The sequence below is a fragment of the Lepisosteus platostomus genome, chromosome 9 (genome assembly GCF_059453375.1).
Source record: "Lepisosteus platostomus isolate fLepPlt1 chromosome 9, fLepPlt1.hap1, whole genome shotgun sequence".
NCBI classification, from domain to species: domain Eukaryota; kingdom Metazoa; phylum Chordata; class Actinopteri; order Semionotiformes; family Lepisosteidae; genus Lepisosteus; species Lepisosteus platostomus.
Window position 1 is genome coordinate 32,480,791 of NC_142619.1, and position 21,153 is coordinate 32,501,943.

Consider the following 21,153-nt stretch of genomic DNA (forward strand, 5'->3'; position numbering starts at 1 on the left):
GGACTTAATTTTTTCCAAGATGCCAGGCCGAGTGAATGAGTCAGTTAAGAACAGAATTCTGCCCAAGATCATTCTTTCTGCAACAGAAGAAATTTTGTGTTTCACAAACCAATTGTTATTCAGTCAGTTGAACTCTTTGTGATTATTCACTACTTTTATTATTATCCCTCCTGTTATACAAGTATTACTGTATGTTTAATCAATCTAAATTCAAACAGAAGTGTTACAAACAAAAACAAACTTTTAGTTAGTGACTAAAGAGTCAATTTCAAACCCCCCCATCTACCCCCCATTGTTTTCATTGGTTTTACAATTTTGTTTTTTAACTCTGCATGTGTTTATCATATCTCCACTTCAGATGTCTGGGGTGGTTTTGGACATAGGCCATAGGACAATGTTTTCATCATAGAAAAGTTAAGTGAACTCTCTATACAGAAGAAACCGGATCCAGGTATATACTATTTTGAAAAACGTGTGACAATATTAATCCAATAAGATCTTTAAGCTACTAGCAATAAGATAAGTTAGATAGGTTGAATGACTCCCAATTGTTCATAATGTCTCTTAAAAGACTATTAAGAATTTAGAGCGAAATGAGCTCAAGGATACAATCAGAAATGAAATAGAACTAGAATCTTTTATTTTTAGCATTTAAAGCAACAAAGATGTACATTATCAAATCTAGTTATGCTCAGGTAGGATTAAGACATAGTGTATTTATGAAGAAACAAGTAAAGGTTTATTCCATGCTGAAAAGAGAAGGAAAGGAACACAACGTTTCTTGAAAGCCTTCCTCGTGTGTGAATTTGTGGAGCAGTCTGTATATCTACAGTAAGTACAAGAGAGGTGCTTTAACATGTCAGTGTAATTGAGGATGAAGATAATTTCAGTAGTATTACATAATGTTTCTTTTAAGAGAATAAGGCTGGATTGTGACAGGCACTTATGGTATCTACTGCACTGATGAAGTGGCTTTTCTAAAAAAGGACTAAGAAAGTAATGGCAGAGTGAGCAGATCTCATGCATTCTATTTCTATTTGCAATGTTAAAGCAAAGGGAAGCAGACCTGCCTTCTGTTATTTATAAAATCATTAAAAAGCATTGCCTACCTCTTCTTTAGCATGGTGCCATATGCTTCTTGTTAAAGTTTTCTAAGAAATTAATTAGAACAATGCAGTTGACATTTTTAATATTCTTGACTTCTACTTTCCCTACATTTTTCCAATGTGTATAAAGCCAATGAACAAATACAGTACGTGTCCCCTGGTGGGACTTCTGCTACTTATTAGAAGATGAAAAATTGATTTTTTGTGTCTAATGGAAATTACTAATTTCAGGAGGCTATTTTGTATTGACCAAATTTCAGCTTGCTTGATTTTATACAAAACATTAGCATACAATTGATACAATTTGCATTTCTCTGCTGTTGAAGACATTCTCTTGTTCAGCATTTAGCACATAGAGAAGCTCAGCATCGTCTCCTTACTGAATGCAAAAGAAGGCAAAGGAGAGCATACAGTAGATAAAGATTTAGGGTGAAGATTCCGGAGAGTAGGCAGTGTGGTGAAACCTTTTCAGAAAATGTAAAGAGCTAAGAAATCCATTTTACATTTAGGAAACGGTTTATATACTTGCTATGTTGTACTGTTTCTCTAAACAGAAAAATCTTAGCTGAATCATTTCACAATATGTCATCACAAGATGATTTCAGCTTCTACAGAAGACAAGTGCAATAAATCCACCACATACTGTATATCGCATATACTGTACATTTTCATGGTGATCAGCATAATTTCAGCATTTACATTTCTTTTATATTAAAATGACAACATGTCACTAAAGTATAGTACAAGTTGAATCTGTTGCTGGTGGTGATGACATCGGATGCTGCGAAGTTAGTGTTGCACTTCCTGGAGACTTTGGAGCCTGTGGAACTTGTGTCTGATATGAGGAGGACTGATTTGATGTTTGTTGCTGTGGTTTTTTAACTATTCCATCATTGATCAATCCCTGGGAGTAGTGTATAATGTATTCTGGATACACCTGATCCTTTTCAAAGATCACAAAAATTGAAGGGTCATTGGGGTTATCAACACAGCTGTCATACGTGCTGGTACTGCCGGGTTTGTTGGGAGGAACCAGATATTCAGTGTAACCTTTTACAAATGTGCCCACTAGAACCCTGGTGACAAACATGGCACGGACAGAGGAGTGGTCAGTGTAGTGGTGTGAGTACTTGGCATCTCTTGCAAAGTAACTTCCTGTAAAAAACAAAAGACAAGGGATTGCACAATGTTAGAAAAGAAGATGAAAAATAGAAGATTTAATATAATATTTAATTTTCACCTGTTGCATAATGCTTTACACATGTCCTGTGGTTCTGTTCTTTTTAATTTTTGTTCAGATTGCCATGCTGTTAAGATTTTCAAAAATGACCATTATCATAAGCACTTTTTAAAGTAATAAAAGGAGACTACAGAGACTCAAAACATAAAATAATTCAAAACAGAAATTCTAACCATACACAAAATAAAGTTAAATCAGATGGTATTTACAATATCTTAATTTTTCTATTCCATTAAATTAATGATTAAAAAAATGTTTAACATTTAATACAACATTTTCTAGCATTATTTACTAGGTACATAACATACTGTAGATTTATATGGAATATAGATATAATTGAATAATAGAATGTATTGTGCCCCACCTTTCCCATATGCTGTGGCATGTTTTCCACAAATTCTCCAATCAAAGTTTTGCTCACAAATATCATGAATATAAGACTTGTTTGTGCCATGGAACAGACATCGCTCATCCACATCTATCCCTCCATTTCTTTTCTTCATCACCTGCTTTTTCCTTTTAAAAAAAGTGCATTGAGTGCATATTACTGTATGTACTAGGCTTTAGTTAAAGCAAGTCTGGCTCTCTTTTTCAGAAAAAAGAGTGCAACAAATGTAATGTCATCTGGTTTATTACAAAGAATTTTAAAAATTGTTCAAGCAGTAAATTTAATATGCTATCTCATCTTTTCACTAAAAAATAATTTCATAATACATGGTAATCATACACACATAATCATGGTGTGTTAACACTAAAGGAAATCATTGATGCCATGGGTTTCTCAATCACAGGCGACTTCTTGAGAATTATTATGACTTGAATGGAATTTGTTGCATTTCTTCTGTACGCTTGTTAGGGTGGAAAATTTAAAAAGTGGGTTAATTTCTTCATGTAAACTACAGTGGGCAAAAATGTTGTCAAGTAAACACAGGCAATTTTTTTAAATCTGATCTTCATGAGGTTTCAGATAGATCAAGAAAAGAGGTGGGATTACAGTTAAATTGTCCTTTATAAATCCTCCTTCATTGTGTGTTTGCTTTCTAAATTAGGAAGGGAAATGTAGGAGGCATAATGTAACAATAAATTTGATGCATGGATTTAGAATTTATGGTGAGAAACTTGACAACTTTTGGGTTTGTGGCCATTTATTTTAATTATTTTTTTAAACCATCCATTTAGAGGAGTACATGGATTGATTCATCCTAATGTCACAGACAGATTTACAAAAATGTATGAGAAACTGGATGTAAACCAATCCTAGGGCTAGAAACCATTAGCTAACAATTTTGAGTTTATGTGCAACATACAGTAGAGACGCAGCCATTCAATGCAGCCACTCCTCTTCTATTTATGTTCAGCTACTAAAATGTCCCTTTAGTTGTAAAATTCCATAAAAATATTCAATACTAAGCAGATTAAAACATGCACAGTAAAGAGATTAAATTATTAAATCTTTTCAATAACAATTAATGCATCACGAGTGCCCCTGTCAGTCATTCTGGTCAGCCAATCACGTACCGCAGTACAACGCAGTGGCCTGTGGGTAATTGTGTGTGGTACAGGGTTGTACCGTGCATTTTGAATGGCTGCATCTGTACATTCTACCTACTGTATTTGATGTACTAAACATTGAAAATGTGAAAATATGACCATAGCCACTATAGTACACTATACAGCACAGGACAAAATGATCAACTTAATTAAATTACTGAATTAAGTGATTGTTTTTGATAGTGCTAAAAAATACAAACATTTGAAATGCTTCCCAGAGATGCAGGTTCTGGATCCTCTCAATTGTATGGATGTCAGCCATTGGCATGGTTTTCTTGAACAGATTTTGTATATCATTGAACTCTTCTGAAGAGGTGGACAATGGAACTAACTAGAAAAATGAAAAGGGTAAAAATCATTTTCACTGTCAAAAGGTAAAAGGTAAGAGGTAAGAGTTAATCATTTTTTTAAACAGTCATATTTTCCTTCCTTCCATTTTCTGAATGCTTTATCCAATACAGGGTCCCGAGAGAGTCACAGCCACCAGCCCATCACTGGGCAGACATGCGGACACTAAACAGACATGCACACTCACACAATACTATCCATGGCACCATCGTGCTGCACCATTTTCAGGTAAATGATTATAGAAATTTTAATGGAAATGATTGGAAATGCAGAGGACCTTATTTAATGTGATTCTGTAGGGTAAATCTAAATCAAAACGTATCTTATTTATACTAGCATTTTTAAACAAATCGATTTACATACAACTATTTCAGATTTAAATTAAAATTCTCTACTAGAAGAAAAAAAAATCTGGAATCATCATTTGGGTCACATTGTTTAAAATGACAAAAAGAAAGTATTGTGGATTTAGCGCTCTGCTCAAAAACTGCAGTCAACACACCAAAAAGATACATGGCTGTACCACATTAATACTGCATGAAGGAAGAGCGGTGTAACATGAATGGGTGGTTTAACCATACATTCAAACCTGCATGCACATTCATGGAGAACAAACACAAGGGGTTAATGTGAAGGCCACAGAGGTCTCATGTTGCATTAATTTTCTTCTGGTATTAGCTCACCTAAAAGGGTCAGTGGAGGTTTGAAAACACTTTGGAAAATGAAAAGAATATTTTGCTACCATGAAGGAAATAAAAATACGCTTGTTTTGAAATTTCAACGTTTAGATATAACATACATTTTTACACTTCTTATCATTCTTCATTGTACATTTAGATTAATTAACAGCACAAAGTAGATACAGTATAGTCCAGTCTATATCTACAAAGTCTTATGCTTTGTATTATTTCTTTTTAATCATTAAGTCATTCATAACATGCATGCAAAGCAAGTGCTTCATATGTCAAGAATTACATAATGTATCATCACCCACCCAAATATACTGTAACTTGCGGAGATATTACATTTGACCAGTGAAAGCCTAATTGAGTATTTCTCATCATTCTACAATTTCTAGTTCCAGCGACAATCACTAAAGAAGACATAAAAGTTGACTGTAAATAAGTTAATTTTACAAAGTGGGTGGACTCTTGGAACTTCCCTCTCACAGTTTTTTTCTAACTTAAGTTGTTACCTTGAATCCACATCCAGGCACAGCAGTTGGGTCCCAATTAACTGGAAAGGATGGAGTCCCAGAAGATTCACTTTTTGGGGAAGAAAATGTGATTAATAGTTTTTGTATGCATGCTCTTCTAACACTGAAGTAACTGCACAAAAATAAGTCTGTACAAAGCTACAATGTTTTCTGTACAAAGCTACAATATTTTCTTACATCTCTGTAAGAAAGCTTAAAGTTGATTTTTGTTGTAGAGTACTATATTAATGTTACAACATAATGATGCAAAAAAAGATAGACAGTTTATACTGTTACTGTTGTTATTGCCTTACTTGAAGCTAAATAACAATTTTATTTATTTAAAATTTAAGATTTTTTAAAACACTTAATATTACTTAAACTGATACTATTGTCTGTGTATGTATATATAACAAAGCAGTCCGTAGTATAAACTTAAGATTAATTTGTTATAAACACAAAAACAATGTAAAGTTAATGTAATGGTAATACTGCAGCTAAAGAATGAAAGTCATGGAACTCTAAAGTATTTAATGATTCATATAATTTATATCTATAATTTTAAATAAGAATAATCAAATGGTATCTTCAAATAATTTTCTGTGTTGTTTCTTGTGTGTGTGATGTTTTTATAACCCTGAAAACAACTTTGTGAGATTTAGCTTTAAGTGTTTGAAGTGAAAGCTTTTATATAATTTGATACTAGATATTAAGAACAATATCTTACTTTAGAAGTAGACAAAAATGTAAAAGAACTGATTCTGAAATACCTCTTTAATATTCTTTCCACATCTTGAACAGAAATAAATTTTGGTCTTCTGCACACCTCTCGTTGTGTCTGAAGGCTCTGGTTCTGTTGATGCATGTCTGCCCAGGAGAAATTATATTGACAGTAATTTGTAGCATCAATTTAAAACAAGTTCCCCTTTCTTTCTTTAAACTTTGAAACACACTGTTAAAACATTAAATTACATTTTAAACAGCCTTTTCTATAAGTAATACCAAGTTGTTTATTGCCTAGATATGACTATAGATCAAACCTGTATTTAATGAAAGAAAAAGAGTAGGAATAAATGGTGTATTTTTTTTCTTTGATGATCATGATTATATACAGTATTACTGTATAGCAGTTTGTTTTCTCACAGTAATTACTGTATTTTTACCCTTAATTCAGAAGTTACCATAGGCTCCTTATTTAAAATGGCCTTACTTTAGTAGTGAATAACATGTTTTCGTCTCTATGTGGCATACAATTGCATATAAATATTAATGTGTATTTTATTGTTACACCACTAGGTATTTTGTAGCCAGATGCAAATCATGAAACAACAAATTCCTGTGAAACATTTCCATTTTTTGACTTAGCCCTTTAACATTGAGACCATACACTAAAAAAGAGATGCAACTTAAAATATCTATTTATATTTTTCTCTTTACATACTGTATAAAGTCCAATTGAGTAAAACCTGTTTTAAAACAGTGAGCAGAAAACTGTCACCATCTGCTGGTTGGATGAATTGTTAATATACAATTTACAAGACTAATATACAGCAATTATCCTAACAATTCTAACACATTTTTATCTACATATAAATAATAAATCTGACACAGTCATTCAACGGTTCAAACTAATAGCATTGATAATAGCCAGAGTTTCACTATACTTATTATGTTCACTACAAAGATCAACTAAGAGTATTAAAGTTCTTACTATTACCTGTAACTGTTATCTGTCATTTCCCCATCATCCTTTGTCAAAAACTAGTTGAACTAAATGATGATTTTTCTGAGTGGTCTATACATGTTACAGTATCCTAAGGATGCAATAAACATACAACCAGATTTTACAACAAATTTCCTCTTTACAATTAACAAAACTGTTTTTATTGGAATTGGAACTTGTTTCCTATTTTAACAAATGTGTTCTTCTGTTTTCCTTTACTGATCACTGCAACCAAAGGGTCAGCTTATCACAAAGGCAAACTAAGCATTTGCCTAGGGCTTATACTCAAGGTGGGCCCACACAATTTTCTTTTTTAGACAGATTTTATATGTGCATTAACTGAAAAACAGGATAAGGTGGCAGGCATTGTGTGTAAGGCTATTGGGCATCTTTGATGCATCCGAAAAGTTATTTTGAAATATCTATATTAACTTAAATGATTTTTACTGTGAAAGTTGTAGTTAGTATGAGATGGTGGTTTATCTCACTGCAATGCATGCAATACGTGACTCAGAAAAACTTTTTTCATGCAAAAGACTGAAATCATTCACAACACTCCCTCTACAGACTAGAAAATCACTTTGGGCCAACCTGTTTGCATAAGAACTCCACAATAATGGAGATTATGCTAGTACCTGATTAGGCTTCATATTGTTCTTGATAAATATAATTGACAACACGAGTTACATTAACAAATCTAATAACCAACTTTATTCTATTACTAATAATAAAGAATAAACAAAAAAGAATAACACGGATACTGTGAAGTGTATTGGTAGAGAGTGGTTGTACTTTTGTTGCCTGTACCACTACTACTATTATTACTACTACTAATAATAATATTGGGCATGCCAAATCGTGATGGAAGTTTTATATTCCTGAATCACTTGTGGCAACAAAATTTGGTCTCATCAAGAGACATTCAATCTTCTAACTGTTCCAACTGTTGCATTGTTTTGTATATTAGGTATTTTGCAAAGCAACTGTAAATGATAAAAAGGTTATTCAGTCAGTTTTTGGTCAAATTCAGTCAGCTAACCATTACATTCACGTAATTGAATAATCAAACAACTTGTAATGCAGTTAGAAAATACTGCTTGCAAATGGACATATTGTCCATATCATCTATAATTTATGTATTTCTGCTTATGTATGCCTGTAGCATGTTGTATGTTTTTAATCTGAGTGTGGCTGTTTGTTAATATAAACTGAGGGAAGCACAGACTACCAGTGCCCAAGATTTAGCTTAAAAAACTAATTTGTAATTCAAATACAGTATATTAACAAACAGAATAAAAGGTAGTTGAAAGTGGAATAGCACCCTGGTGTATTATTTTCTAGAATAGTTGTAGCACTAAGGATGATTACGATTATATGAGCTCTAATAAGTCAACTAAGAAAAAATACTGTATAAGCTTACAGATGTACTGTAGATGTAGTTTAAAATTTGAAAACATCTGATCGCTTTAACACTAAAGAGCTAAATAATGAAGAAACATGCATTTACTTTCAAGTAATGTAGAAATCAACTATGTAAAATGTAATGGAAGAGGAAAAAATCTATGATATTTAAAGCATGCTAACAACAGAGAAAGAAAAGGGTAGTTACTTTTAAAATCAAGGGTATACTGATGCTTTCCAGCACTGAAAGTGAGAATACTGTTTCCATCTTCTAAGAAAGCTTTCTCAATCATCTCAGATGTGACTGATGAGGCATTATGTGTGGATGTCTGGAAGCAGGGAAAAAAATACAAATACATGGTAAATACAAATAAAATGGCTGCTAACCATTTCAATATTCAATATTTCAATAGTTTAATTGTAGCATTGCAACTGTATTTATTAGAGAATATACAGGCATGCAAAATACGGTGAGGCAGCAGAGGAAGATGTGTCTGAAGAATTAATGAAAGTGTGTAAAATGAGTGAGAGGGGAAAGGAGAGCACCAGGTCAGAAAGGGGAATGCCACTCCAGAGAGCAAACCAATGCCTAAATAAAAACTGTACTCCTAGCTACAGTATGTCCCTGTGTGATTAAGTTTAATCTAGTCAACTACAGTACAACACTGCTCTCATGGAGAGCTGCATTAGCTGCAGGTAAAATTCATACTGAAAAGTAGGAAGAAGAAAAAGCACAATTTTTCATCTGGGGAACGTTCTTTATGTGGGTGCCAACATCAGATTCAATAGATCTAAATATATACTATATACAAGGCACAAACTGATTAGTGGGAGGAAATCTTTTGTAGACAGTTTTAACACTTTTTTTATTCAAAACATTTCAGAAACTGAAATGCATTCTCAATAAATAAATATTCAACGTTTCCAGAGATATTCAAGGGATTAAAAAGAAGTACATTTGAATGTATAATACTGGGGGAAGAAAAAAATACACATTCTTAAATTTTGAAATTATTCAAATTTATGCACATTAGATTTAGATTTGCCAAATCTCAATCAACTTCGTTCACTACCTCCTGTCAAGGCTATACTGCATATACAGTAATTTGACATGCTGCAGGCTCAACAGTAGAAGTCCTTCTGATGCCAATACAACCTCACTGGCATCCAGACGATATCAGAAGTCACTGTTGTATGGCAAACTGAAGAAGTCCTGTCTGACTTTTGCCCACCTAACCCTCAAAGAGCCTAGGTGGTTGTCTGCCACCTCTTATGGAAACACTGTCACAGGAAGCTAATGCAATAACCCAAGCTTGAACCAACAATCTCTTTACTATTTGGTCCTACCGATAATTTACTATTTTAGAAAATAAAATTTGTAGGTGACAATCATGTAATTTAAATCATGAATCATGATTAAATGCAGTTACTTCAGACTTACTTCTTTTCCATATTCATTCCATTTTCCATATTCATCCTTCCAGTACCAAAGCCAGTTAGTGGTCAGAATAAAGTGTGCAGGTTTGGTGACAGAGGACACTGTGGAGAGACGTCTGACATTTGATGATCTCTGGGTCATCGTCAGGAAGTCCACAGCTGGGGACCCATAACTACAAAATACAGCAAGACATTTAGGCTGGCTTTTAGAAAATGAAAACATATGAAAAACAACAAATAAGGTGGAGGTTCAAACCACATACCAGAAATAACTAACTGAAACATTGCTGCAGCATCTGAAATATGATCCATTTAATGCATCATTATAATCTATGCAATTATAGATGCTATATGATCGACATTTAAAATGTTTGTTCATTTTGTTCCAAACGTGTTCTTCAAAACTATGTATTCTATTGGTTAGGTGTTCCAGTTCTAACTGTAAGTTGGCCCAGTACTTATTATTTTTCCAATAACTATTTTCAATAGTGAAATAAAGATTATACAAGTAGTCTGATTTATGTGCCCTTGCATATTTTTGGCTTAATGTGTCTCACAAATATATACTACTTCTTAATTTAGAACAAATTAGTCCTCACTTTAACATGCTTTGGTGTGGACAGTGTAAGGAGACTTGATGGAATAGGGACAATATATACAGTGTAAAAGCAGTTGTGCACTGATATAGAGTTCTTAGCTGAGTTACAGACAGCTGGGCAAACTTTGGCTCACTGTTTTTCCAGCCACCATTTATCTGCCATTGTCTCATGTTTATAAATAAATCAATAAAATGTCTATGTTGTCTTAGTTTGTACTCTATTTTTATATAATATAAACTTGCAAAATAAAACCAAAACAAAGCTACCACAATATTTAATAAATGAAGTTATTAAACAAAAATTGCCGAAAAAATGTGTAACATTACTTACAAGCATTATGACAATAAATAGCTTTTAAAAGGCTGAGAGAAAAAACACAAAAATCCCACAGTATTCACTACCCACTAATAAATCTTCCCCACACATTGTATACTAAATAAACATTAGCATGTAGTTTAAAAAAAACTTTTAGTACAAATATATATAAACATATTACCTAAATAAATACACATAACTGTTCAACCCTCTCACTTGGAGTGTATCTGCTGTATAAATCAAGAACTATATTTTATTTCCCTGTGAAACAGTGGGGTAGTGTATCTTATTTACAAGAGAACTGCAACGAAATCACCGGTGGTTGATAACAAGCCTTCATTTTTCCTTATCGGAAAACAGGAAGATCAGTTCAATATTCAGGACAACAAGTGTACAGTAAATCCTCGGTATTTGCGAAGGTTACGTACAGTACCAGTCTCCATGAATGAGCTTATGGGGAAAATAATCTGCAAAAATCAGTATTTGCTTCAACTGTTAACCATTTCAGAAGTATGATTTATAGTTAATAACTATTTTTATCGAAAATGAATACTTTAAAAATTAAAACAGCATTTCCCCAGTAATTAAAGTGGTTGCATGTGAAAACAAATAAATTGCAACAATATTATGGTTTACACTGTATTAGATTTGGGTATCCAATATCTAATACCCTGTATTTATTTTTCTCAGTAGAGCACATTTTGTTTTTTACGTCTTGTTTTATTACTATTATAAATGCAGCACTACTGTACTGTAATAATGTTTATTAAAGCTCAGTAATAACAGATACGAAATTAATTTAAGTTTACTCACTGCCTTTCTACTCAACCAACTTACTCTTTCCCACATGCAGTACAACAAATTCTTTCTTTTAATTTATTTTATTATCCTTTTTTGGAGAGACACAGGAGAAATGAGACTGTAATAACTGTGTGTAAAAGGGCAGCCAAATTTGGAACGCGAAAATGGGGTTGAACCACCAAAGGGTGATGATGAGACTTTCCAAATGTGGCAAACTTCACTTTTTGCTGTGGAAATTTAGCAACTGTCTGTACCTGTGGACACCAATTCCCAATAAAAGTCATTTAGAGTAGACAAACTCTCACAGACTCCTTGACATGGAGAGGATAGATCTCAGGGTAAGAGTTACTGAGGGAAATAAAAAATATTGTTTGAGTTCAAAATAAAATCACTTAATGAGTAGCAGCCTTGGTCATAGCCATGCTAGCCCACTGGTAAATCAGAAGACAGGTAGAGCGGACTGGCCCAAACAGAACTAGGTTTTCCGTTACTACTCATTTCTCTGAAGTGCAAGTTATGCCGCACTCATGCGGACAAGTACAGGGTTGGGCATTTCAGGTTTGACCACTGATCCCATATAAAGGGATGGTTTTATGTGCAGGTTCCCCCTGCTACGCTACCATCTAAGGGGGATCTGGTGTACTATGATAATTTGAAGAGCCACCATTTGTAATTTGTTTCTTTCATTTCTCAAAACAACTACTAACATCCAGGTATCACTCTGATAACAGGTCTACATGCAGCACACATTGGTCAGGTAAAGAAGTGGGTGCCTGCATTAACCCACCTACTGCACAGCCTGCAAATAGGCAGTTGTGGTCAAGAATGGGGGAAAAGTGGTCAATAAAAATGTGGGAATATCAAGATTTTACTGTACTTTAAATATCCTAAAATGATTTCTCAAACCATACATCTACCCACCAGTTCTACCAGTTGCATATAATTCTAAAACATAACAGGATTCATTGAGCTGAATCCAGATCAGATCACCCACTGCTCTCAAAAATGTAACCAATCTTGAATCAATATTAAATTAAAAAATGTTTGTATTTAATCAATAGAAAAAAGGACTTCGTACCTTTTTGTGTTTTCTGGGTTACAAAATGCTTCTTCTATTTTCTCCATATTGGGAAGCTCTGTCCAAGAAAGACCATTGAAGATCTCCCATTCGTAGGGAAGAGTATAGTGGACATTAAGACATTTATCTGTAAAAAGATGTGAATGCAAGCTACTCAAATGTTGCTTTGGGCTCTGTTTCTTCATAGATCAAAGCATAAGAAAGGTTACAATCTCTCGTTTGGTTGCTAATAGTACAAGGAATTCACATTGTTGTATAACATCCATCTAAAGCTAGAAAGGAGACCCCATGACATGATACACATACTGTACAGTATAATGATAAAGTGATAATTATTTAAATTCTTCAAATTTATATAGAAAAACTGAAAGTAATCCAAAATTATTAATTTTTGAACTCATAGAAAAAATAATTAACAAAGAAAACAAGAACATATAAGTAAAAATTAAGTGAAAAAGAACACTTAAAGGAATAAAATAAAGTTGATCGCAACAGCTTTTAATAATCATCTACCCAAAGGATCATTAACTGAAATTTTATTAACACATTATTTGGAACTGTTGAAAACAAAAGGGTTATTCTCTTTTCTTTTTGCATAATTAGTGGTTTGAATACCTTTCAACATACTATAGCTGAATTATCTGAGGTTTTTCACTAAGCATGTTCTAGATCACAGACCAGCAACCTACAGCATGCCTACTGTTTCCAGCAGGCAAAGAGATATTTAACAGCATGTGCAATAAAAGTCTAATAAGCCACAAATACATTATGTTAAAAAATGTGAACTATACTTGACTGTTCTGTAATTCTCTACAACATGCTATCCAAAGAAAAGTCTTGTCACGATCCTTACTCCTCCTCTTAAGGGCGCTCCAGCCCTTCCTCGTTCTGTCCCATTCCCCACACCTGTTCCTTATTCCAGCCCCTCTTTAGTTCCACCTTTAAAGCCAGACGCAGGCGTTTGCCTGGGGTTTCGTGAGAGCCCGGGGTCCTGCTGCGTCTGGCTCCGTTATGGTTTTAGTTTCCTGTTCCTGATTCCTTGTCCCGCCAGTCCCGACCTGGTTCTGGTTTTTAAATTACTTTGGATGGATCCCCTGGTCTTGGACTCTGCCTCCTATTTTGGATTTCCCTTTTGGATTTATGCTTGGATTGTTTGCCCCGGACTCACTTCCCCTGGACACCTGCTCACTTCGGACACGCCCCCCTGTCTCCTGACCCACTCCTGCATGATATTTTTCCCTATTGTTTCTTCACCTTCCGGATCGTGTCGTCCGCATAGGGGCCGGAAAGAACTGCTCTTGACAAGTCTTTGGCATAGATAAAATGATTTACTTGGTTTATTTACTGCATTATTTTAGTGGGGCCAGTCTATTGTTTCCACAGGAAGGTTCGCAATGTGTGCCATTGATAACCTTTTGCACACTTAAGTGGAAACATTTTAGACAAAATGGCACCTGCTAAGAAAGCAAATTTAAGAGTTGCACTCATTTCAGAACTTTTGAAGAGATTAATTCAGATCTGTTCAATATAAAGACTGTGCTGTTTGTTCCCTGAGCTTGTGAATATAAATTACATGCTGACATTAGTAATTCTTGTGAGATAATGTGACTCGGATGGAATTCGAGAAGAGGTGTACTACCTAAATTCCATGCAAGGCAAAACTACAGGGGAAGATACAACTATCATTTATAATATAAAATGCCATGTAATTTGCCAAACTGCTTTATACTATACAGTGTCACGGGTAGCCGGAGCCTACCCGTCAAGCAACAAGCGCAAGGCAGGGTACACCCTGGACAGAGCGCCAGTCCATCGCAGGGCAAGTGCAAGCCAATCCTACATGGGGACAATTTGGAGGCCATGGTAAAGGCCGAGGGGGGAAATTTAGCCGGAATACACCGGAATAACTCCCTACTCTTATCGAGAAATGCCTGAGGATCTTTAATGACCACTGAGAGTCAGGACCTTAACCTCTCATCCGAAAGACGGCACACACTACAGTATAGTGTCCCTGTCACTATACTGGGGCATCAGGACCCACACAGGCTGCAAGGTGGGCACCCCCCACTGGTGACACTTAATGGTTTATTATTTCTATTAATCAAAGTGTAAGTAGGGCTATTAGTAACATTGGAAAAAGTATCAATGAATCTGTAAAAACAAGTGCAAGAACTAACTCTTGGCACACCCCTTCATAAAGGTTGCTGACCCCTATTCAAGACTCATGATGTGAGTAAACCCTAATTAGGATACAAGGCCTATTTAACAGGCATAACATGTTACGGGTTCGGTAATAGGGACCGAACCAGTGAGTGAACCCACTTGCAGGAGCGAACAAAGCCAAGTCGTAGTCCGAAAGCAAACCGTAGTAGTAGGAACGAGCCGAGAGTCCAGGGGAAGCAAGATATCCGAAAGGGAACGAGTACCGAAGCCGAAGCGTGATCCGAAGTCGTAGTCCGTAGAGCAATCCGAGAATCCAGAGGTAGCCAGTGATCCAAAATAGAGCGAAAGTACCAATCCAAGCCGAGATCCGAAAAGCCAAGTCAAAAGGGAAAAACCGCAAACCGAAATCCAAGACAAACACAGAGTAGATGAAGCGCAACCAGGAAGCTCGAAAGGGAAAACCAATACTGAGCAACGAGGTAGGGAAGGACAGGTGTTTAAGTAGGATGAGACGGGGGTGTGGTGGTGAATGGGAAAACTGATAGGTGAACTGATGGATAGGGGCTACACCTACTTCTGCCTCCTCCGTTGCCGAGAGGCAGGGATTGTAACATAACACTGCATTTCTATACATTGAAACATAATCTCCAGGTAAAAAGTATCTTACCTTTATAAGTACATTGTTTCCGGATGTGAAAAAGACAAATTTCCATGCCAGTCACTTTACTGAGTGGAAATTCTTTTTCAAACATGTTTTTTCCTTCAAAGAAACACAAAAAAGTTGAAGCTTGGAATCAAGATAAAAGTTACTTTTGAGATGGCACAGAGTTTGAGTACATTTTTAGCTGTACAGCCTTCTAGCCTTATACAGACAGGTAGTGAAGGCTCCACAGGCAAAACCTTATATCGTTTAGTTTTATAATTTTTCATTATGGAATTAATCTCTACTTGTTGCTTTATATCTTTCATGGTTTTTTTTACTTTAGCTTTTCCTGTCATACATGTCATACATTCTTCATAAAAATGTAACTTGATGTCTATCTAGACATGTATAGTATATGTATAATTATTTAACATGCTCCTTCTGAACCATACTGTAAATGCATTTTTTTGTTTTTGATCACCTTAACTCACATTTCTAATTTAAATATAATAAATACAGAGATCAAAGTGTAATTTATCTTATGTCCTTTTAACCATTTCAAATAGTAATGTTTTTATGTTTGTCTATTTTATTTTCAATACAGTCTATAATTTGAAAAGATGGGTTGATTTGGAAGTGGTACGATAATCAAGTTGTGAAAAATAAACTAAATATACAGTATGAGCCAAAGGTAAATGTACTATTCTGTAAAACTTAGCTTTATATTGGAAATGAAAATCATTTGAGTACAGCTTAACAGTGTTTGAAGATGTACATGATACAAAAAACATGAGTGAGAGACACTGAATTATTAAAAAATAAAAAATGTTTTTTTACTAAGTAACTTCTGTTTGCAACCCATACAATTTACGTTGAATAGCATCCTGTATAATATACTATATTATAAAAAATGATACTTTTTTAAAAAGCATTGTATAATTTAAATTAAATGTGTACATAGGGGGATTCCAAGACTCTCATGCATCTCAGGCAATAAAGGAACTCACACAGAGAGCAAGATGAATTCTGTAGAGTTCAGAAACCTCTTGTTCAATCCTGGGCTATATAATTAGTTGACTGTGACTGTTTTCTATGCAACATCACACAATTACTTAGGCACCCCCTGCATACTGTAGGTAGGCTTGAATCGATTACATCTTTGGCTTCTCTTGTAATACTTGTAAGCTTGAGAATTTTCTAGGTGTGTTGCAATGTTTCAGTGAGGCTCAAACATGTTCAGTTGCAAGGGACTAAGACAGTCTTAAATCATAAGTGCGATATACTGTATGCATCAACAATTGGGGTTCCAAATTTAAAATATTAAGGCTAACAATTATAAAATATTTATATATTGTTGTACCTTCAGTGCTGCTCTTCTCCTTATTAATTATGTGATTATTGCACAGTAATAACGGTAACTTTTGTATGAGATGTACACTTAGACCGCTTTCCTTCAAAACATTATGTATTCTTTCATCGATGGAGTGGGACCTCTTGCATGCAGCACCAAACTTGCAGTTGCCTTGTAGAAAGTGGAGACAGAGATGGAGCTTCTTACAGCGTCCTTTGAAGGAGCAGCAACCGAATTCCCCATTTCCCTTATTGTAGTGCATGCATACCTGTAGGTCCAGACAAGAGTTAGTGGTCCATGTTTGACAAGAAACAGTCACAACTAGAATAAGGATATTAAATCATATTTTATCGTCTTTAACAAAACACACTAAACAATGGATCTCTAACTGTAGTTTTTAGGGGTCCAGGCAGATTTATTGGTAACCACAATATAATCCATTTCTAAGGACCTAGAACAATTTAATTTTGTTTAATTAAACAGACAATTTGCTAAATTAAGTAATTAAGCATCCATCCATTAAAAACCACCTAGCTGAGTGCACGATTGTAGTGAGACCCACATGGCAGTTAACCAGCATGAATCAGGATAACCCTGGTGTACCAGGCCAGAGCATGACAAACACACATTCACTTGCACATGTGTATGGTGGGTAATTTAGAGATGTCAATTAACCTAATCAGGTCACAGAGGGGATTACAAAATCCACACAGACCTTATCCCAGCGGAACTGAGGATCCCTGGACCCAAGAGTCAGCAGTGCAGACCACCATGCTTCCATTTAAATATAAAAATCAGGATGTCCTCGAGGTTTTAACCAAAACAGAATCCAAGTAAAACAGTAGTGCTGAAAATGTCTCTCACTCATGTTTCTCTCCTTCCTTTTTGTTTCTTCGTCCTACATCTCTCTTTCTGCACTCCTGCCTTAATACAATGCTGATCACATATGCTAGCACCCAAGTCCAGATTCAAAGTAGTCACAGTCATAATGGCACCCCTTGTGAAGCTATGTGATTAACCAACCTGCACATCTAAGATATTGATGAACCCAATATGTAAAATAATCTTTCAATACATATATTTTTTAAGAAAAGAAACAATAAAAAATTGAAAGTTGGAAAATAGGCACAAATAGGCTAGAATTGCAAAAAACAGAGCAGAGATTCAGAAAAATCATTTAAAAGATGAGTCTTGACATAAGGGAAACAAAATGCCTGTGGATATCTACATTTATTTTCTGGTTCTATGAATATTTGATTGTAGCAGGCTGATCACAAAACCTGTAACTGCAGGTTGGGCTGCCTCAAAGACTTCATGGAACTCTACCTAGAGCAGGGCTCATGAAGAGTCCGCAGACCACATTCTGTTTCATTATGGCCCATCTGCAGTTACTGAATTTATGGAGAAACATTTTGTAGGTTAGATATTTTTTAAAATACAATCTAATTTCTCAATGATAAAGGTAACAGGCTTAAAAAAGAAGAACTAATTGCTACTCCATATTAAGCTTGCTATTTGTTTCTACATTGTTTCATTGAGAAACAGTATGACAAAAATATGCTGTTGAAAGGCTCAGGCTCTATAGACTAAACACCTAACCTTGAACTCACGGAGAGCTTAGACACTACAGTAACAATTATGACAAAATGTAGTAACAGGGGCTCATGATAAACAGGGAGGTAGAGAACAGGATGAGCATGACTGAGCTTCTGAGATATGATAATAGTAAAAACAATCGCCTTTTGGAAAATGAATGCCCTTATGAATGGCACAAACTAGGTGTACATATGCAGCTGTGTCTGCAGTTTAATTTTGAGAATTGTTCATGAGACAGCGGACTCTGTCACTGATGTTCTCCTGTTCTGCAGTTCAAATGAAGCTGGCTTTGTTGAATTCTCTCAAGGCTCTGATTTCTGGTTTGGATTCTGACACTAATTTGCATTAGACATTTTGTGGTTGTGGGGAATAATTCTTGGCTGTGTTGTTTTATTGTTCAACTACAGGTTGTGTTGGTAGATGGTGAAATAAAATTGCATTTTCTGCCATGGTTTGGTGACAAGTCTATGAGGCGTTAAGTATTAACATTATTTCCATAAATGTTTAGGGGCTGTCCAACACAGAAGCTGTCTCACACTGCAAAATATCCAGATGGCAGCCCCTCTATCTTTTCTGCTTCAGCTTTCAGCAGGTCACCACAGAGATCTGTAGTGTTCACTGTCACTGATTTAGAGCAATCGTTCTTAACCCCAGACTTGAGGGGCCATTATGTCTGCTTGTTCACATTCCACCTGGGCCTTTAATCACAGGAGCTAACTGATGCATGTACTGTAATTGATCTGCTTTCTTGTTTAGACCTTTTCTCAGTCATGGTTTCAAAAATAAACTAAAGTATATTATTTCAGTGAATATCAGCTTAGTACTTAATGAAGTCTTTCCTCCGTTTGCTAATTAAGAATGTTTGCTCTTGTTTCTGTATAAAAAAACTCTTAATACTGTAAGTTATCTACTGAAGTATTTTAGTTACTGTATGTGCATACTGTATATATTACAATTTACTTTTTTTTCATATTACACCAACATGTCTCTGCTCATGTGTTCTCTTCAACTTAATTTCTCTGACTGTGCTGTGGATATATCTATTCCACAATGACTCATTCTGCATAATGTCACTGACCTGTTCTTCAGTGGAATAACTCACTATACTGTGAGTTTTCAATAGTATTTGCCATTTAAATAAGTGCCTCACCTCTGGCAGAAGGGTGGGGTCATTCTGGAAGAGTAAGAGGAACAGTTCATCTATATTCAGGTCAAGAAGCTGATTATCCCTGAGGACTTGTAAATTATGAGGTGAATGCAGGTCATGTGAATACTGGCACGTCCCCCTGAGAAAGACAGAGAAGTCTCCGACACAATCACAAAACACCTATTGTTATACTTACTTTAAATTTGCTATTTAAAAATACAGAAACGGCACAAGATGTAACTGTAAAGTATCAGAAATTGTCTTTAAAAAACGTTATTATAGTCGGTGTAAACATTTTTTTAATTGCAGTTAACGGCATAAATGAAACCACTTAAAGACTACAGCTCACAGCAGTGGAAAAAAGCAGAATTTAATCTGTATTCAAATAAACATTTTATTTGTATTTAATCTGCACAGGTATTTCACAACTGTTTTAAAAAGATAACTTGGTTCAGGTAACAGTCCTATGGCATTGTTTATTACAAACAAGAAAAGTCATTTCACTTTGAGAAGTAAATAAACTATTGACTCCTTTATTTACAATTCACATGAGCCTTGAAATTAAAAGAACGTGTTTTATTTTGTTTGCCGATAAAGGCTATCCAGTTTCTATTCAACATAAGTGTCTGAAATGACCAAGAGCAAAAACTATTCCACCTACCTTTGATTCCCACACTTCCCACTAAGAAAAGATTTGCAAATATGAACTCCTTTACAACCACCACAACCATCTCCAGAATAGTCTTTACAGAGACGCACTGAAGTTCTAGCAATTATTTTAGTGTTGAAGTTAAGATCACGGCTCGTTTTTGTGTCCTCTGTAGTTGGGACTATGATGAAGTTCCTGCTATTCCTGAGAATCCGAGAAAAAACCGAATCTGGAATTTTCAAATGTTCAACCCCATCTTTCAGTTGTTTATATTCTAGTGATCCTCCATTCGAGCAAAGGATCTTCATGGCATAGCCGATAATATCGTCCACAGCCATTTTGTCTTAGTCTAAGAAGCCTGCTGCTTCCTTAATGTTACAGACTACCGGGAAACAAAAACTGAAAGGTGTAACTCTCACTGACACAATCTGGCAGCTTGCTCTTTAAAGAATACACCGGAGAAATTTAAGGAGAAAAATATTTGATAATGAACAATGCATAAGTCTGGTTTACAGGAAACGTATAATTAGAAAAAATGAAGAGAAGTTCACTTAAAGGCATATTATTATTAGTTTCGATACTCTTATGATTTCTTCACTGTCACTGTTAGTAACACCTACGTATGAAAGGCCGTTCAATGTAAAGTGCAAATATTTCTCAGTAAGAGCCACAAACACAGAAACTAATTACCGGAAGAAACGTGAAAATTAGAGGAAAATTACAGATGATGCAGAAAATTAGATACAATACAGGAATAATCGACGGTAATGCAGGAAATCAAAATGTAAAATAATAAATTCTGAAAATTTA

At 35.0% G+C, this 21,153-nt stretch overlaps 1 protein-coding gene across 3 annotated transcripts; it reads right to left on the minus strand.

Annotated features, from left to right (window-relative positions):
• Nucleotides 1–1,344: 1,344 nt before the first annotated feature.
• On the minus strand, nt 1,345–20,914 carry LOC148654800 (protein mono-ADP-ribosyltransferase PARP12-like). 3 transcript variants are annotated; one of them, XM_088644761.1, is made up of 12 exons: nt 20,356–20,903; nt 19,698–19,833; nt 16,961–17,219; nt 15,625–15,717; nt 12,795–12,921; nt 10,006–10,174; nt 8,773–8,893; nt 6,211–6,307; nt 5,441–5,510; nt 4,098–4,228; nt 2,711–2,862; nt 1,345–2,261 (listed from the first exon to the last, which is right to left on the minus strand). In XM_088644761.1, exons 1-12 carry the CDS (start codon nt 20,679–20,681, stop codon nt 1,837–1,839), a joined length of 2,106 nt encoding a protein of 701 aa, XP_088500887.1. In that variant the 5' UTR covers nt 20,682–20,903; the 3' UTR covers nt 1,345–1,836. The 3 variants fall into 3 exon arrangements, with proteins under 3 accessions (XP_088500887.1, XP_088500888.1, XP_088500889.1); XM_088644762.1 differs by having other exon boundaries at nt 19,698–19,852; nt 20,356–20,573; XM_088644763.1 differs by lacking the exon at nt 1,345–2,261 and adding an exon at nt 2,274–2,413 and having other exon boundaries at nt 20,356–20,914.
• Between the last annotated feature and the right edge of the window lie 239 nt (nt 20,915–21,153).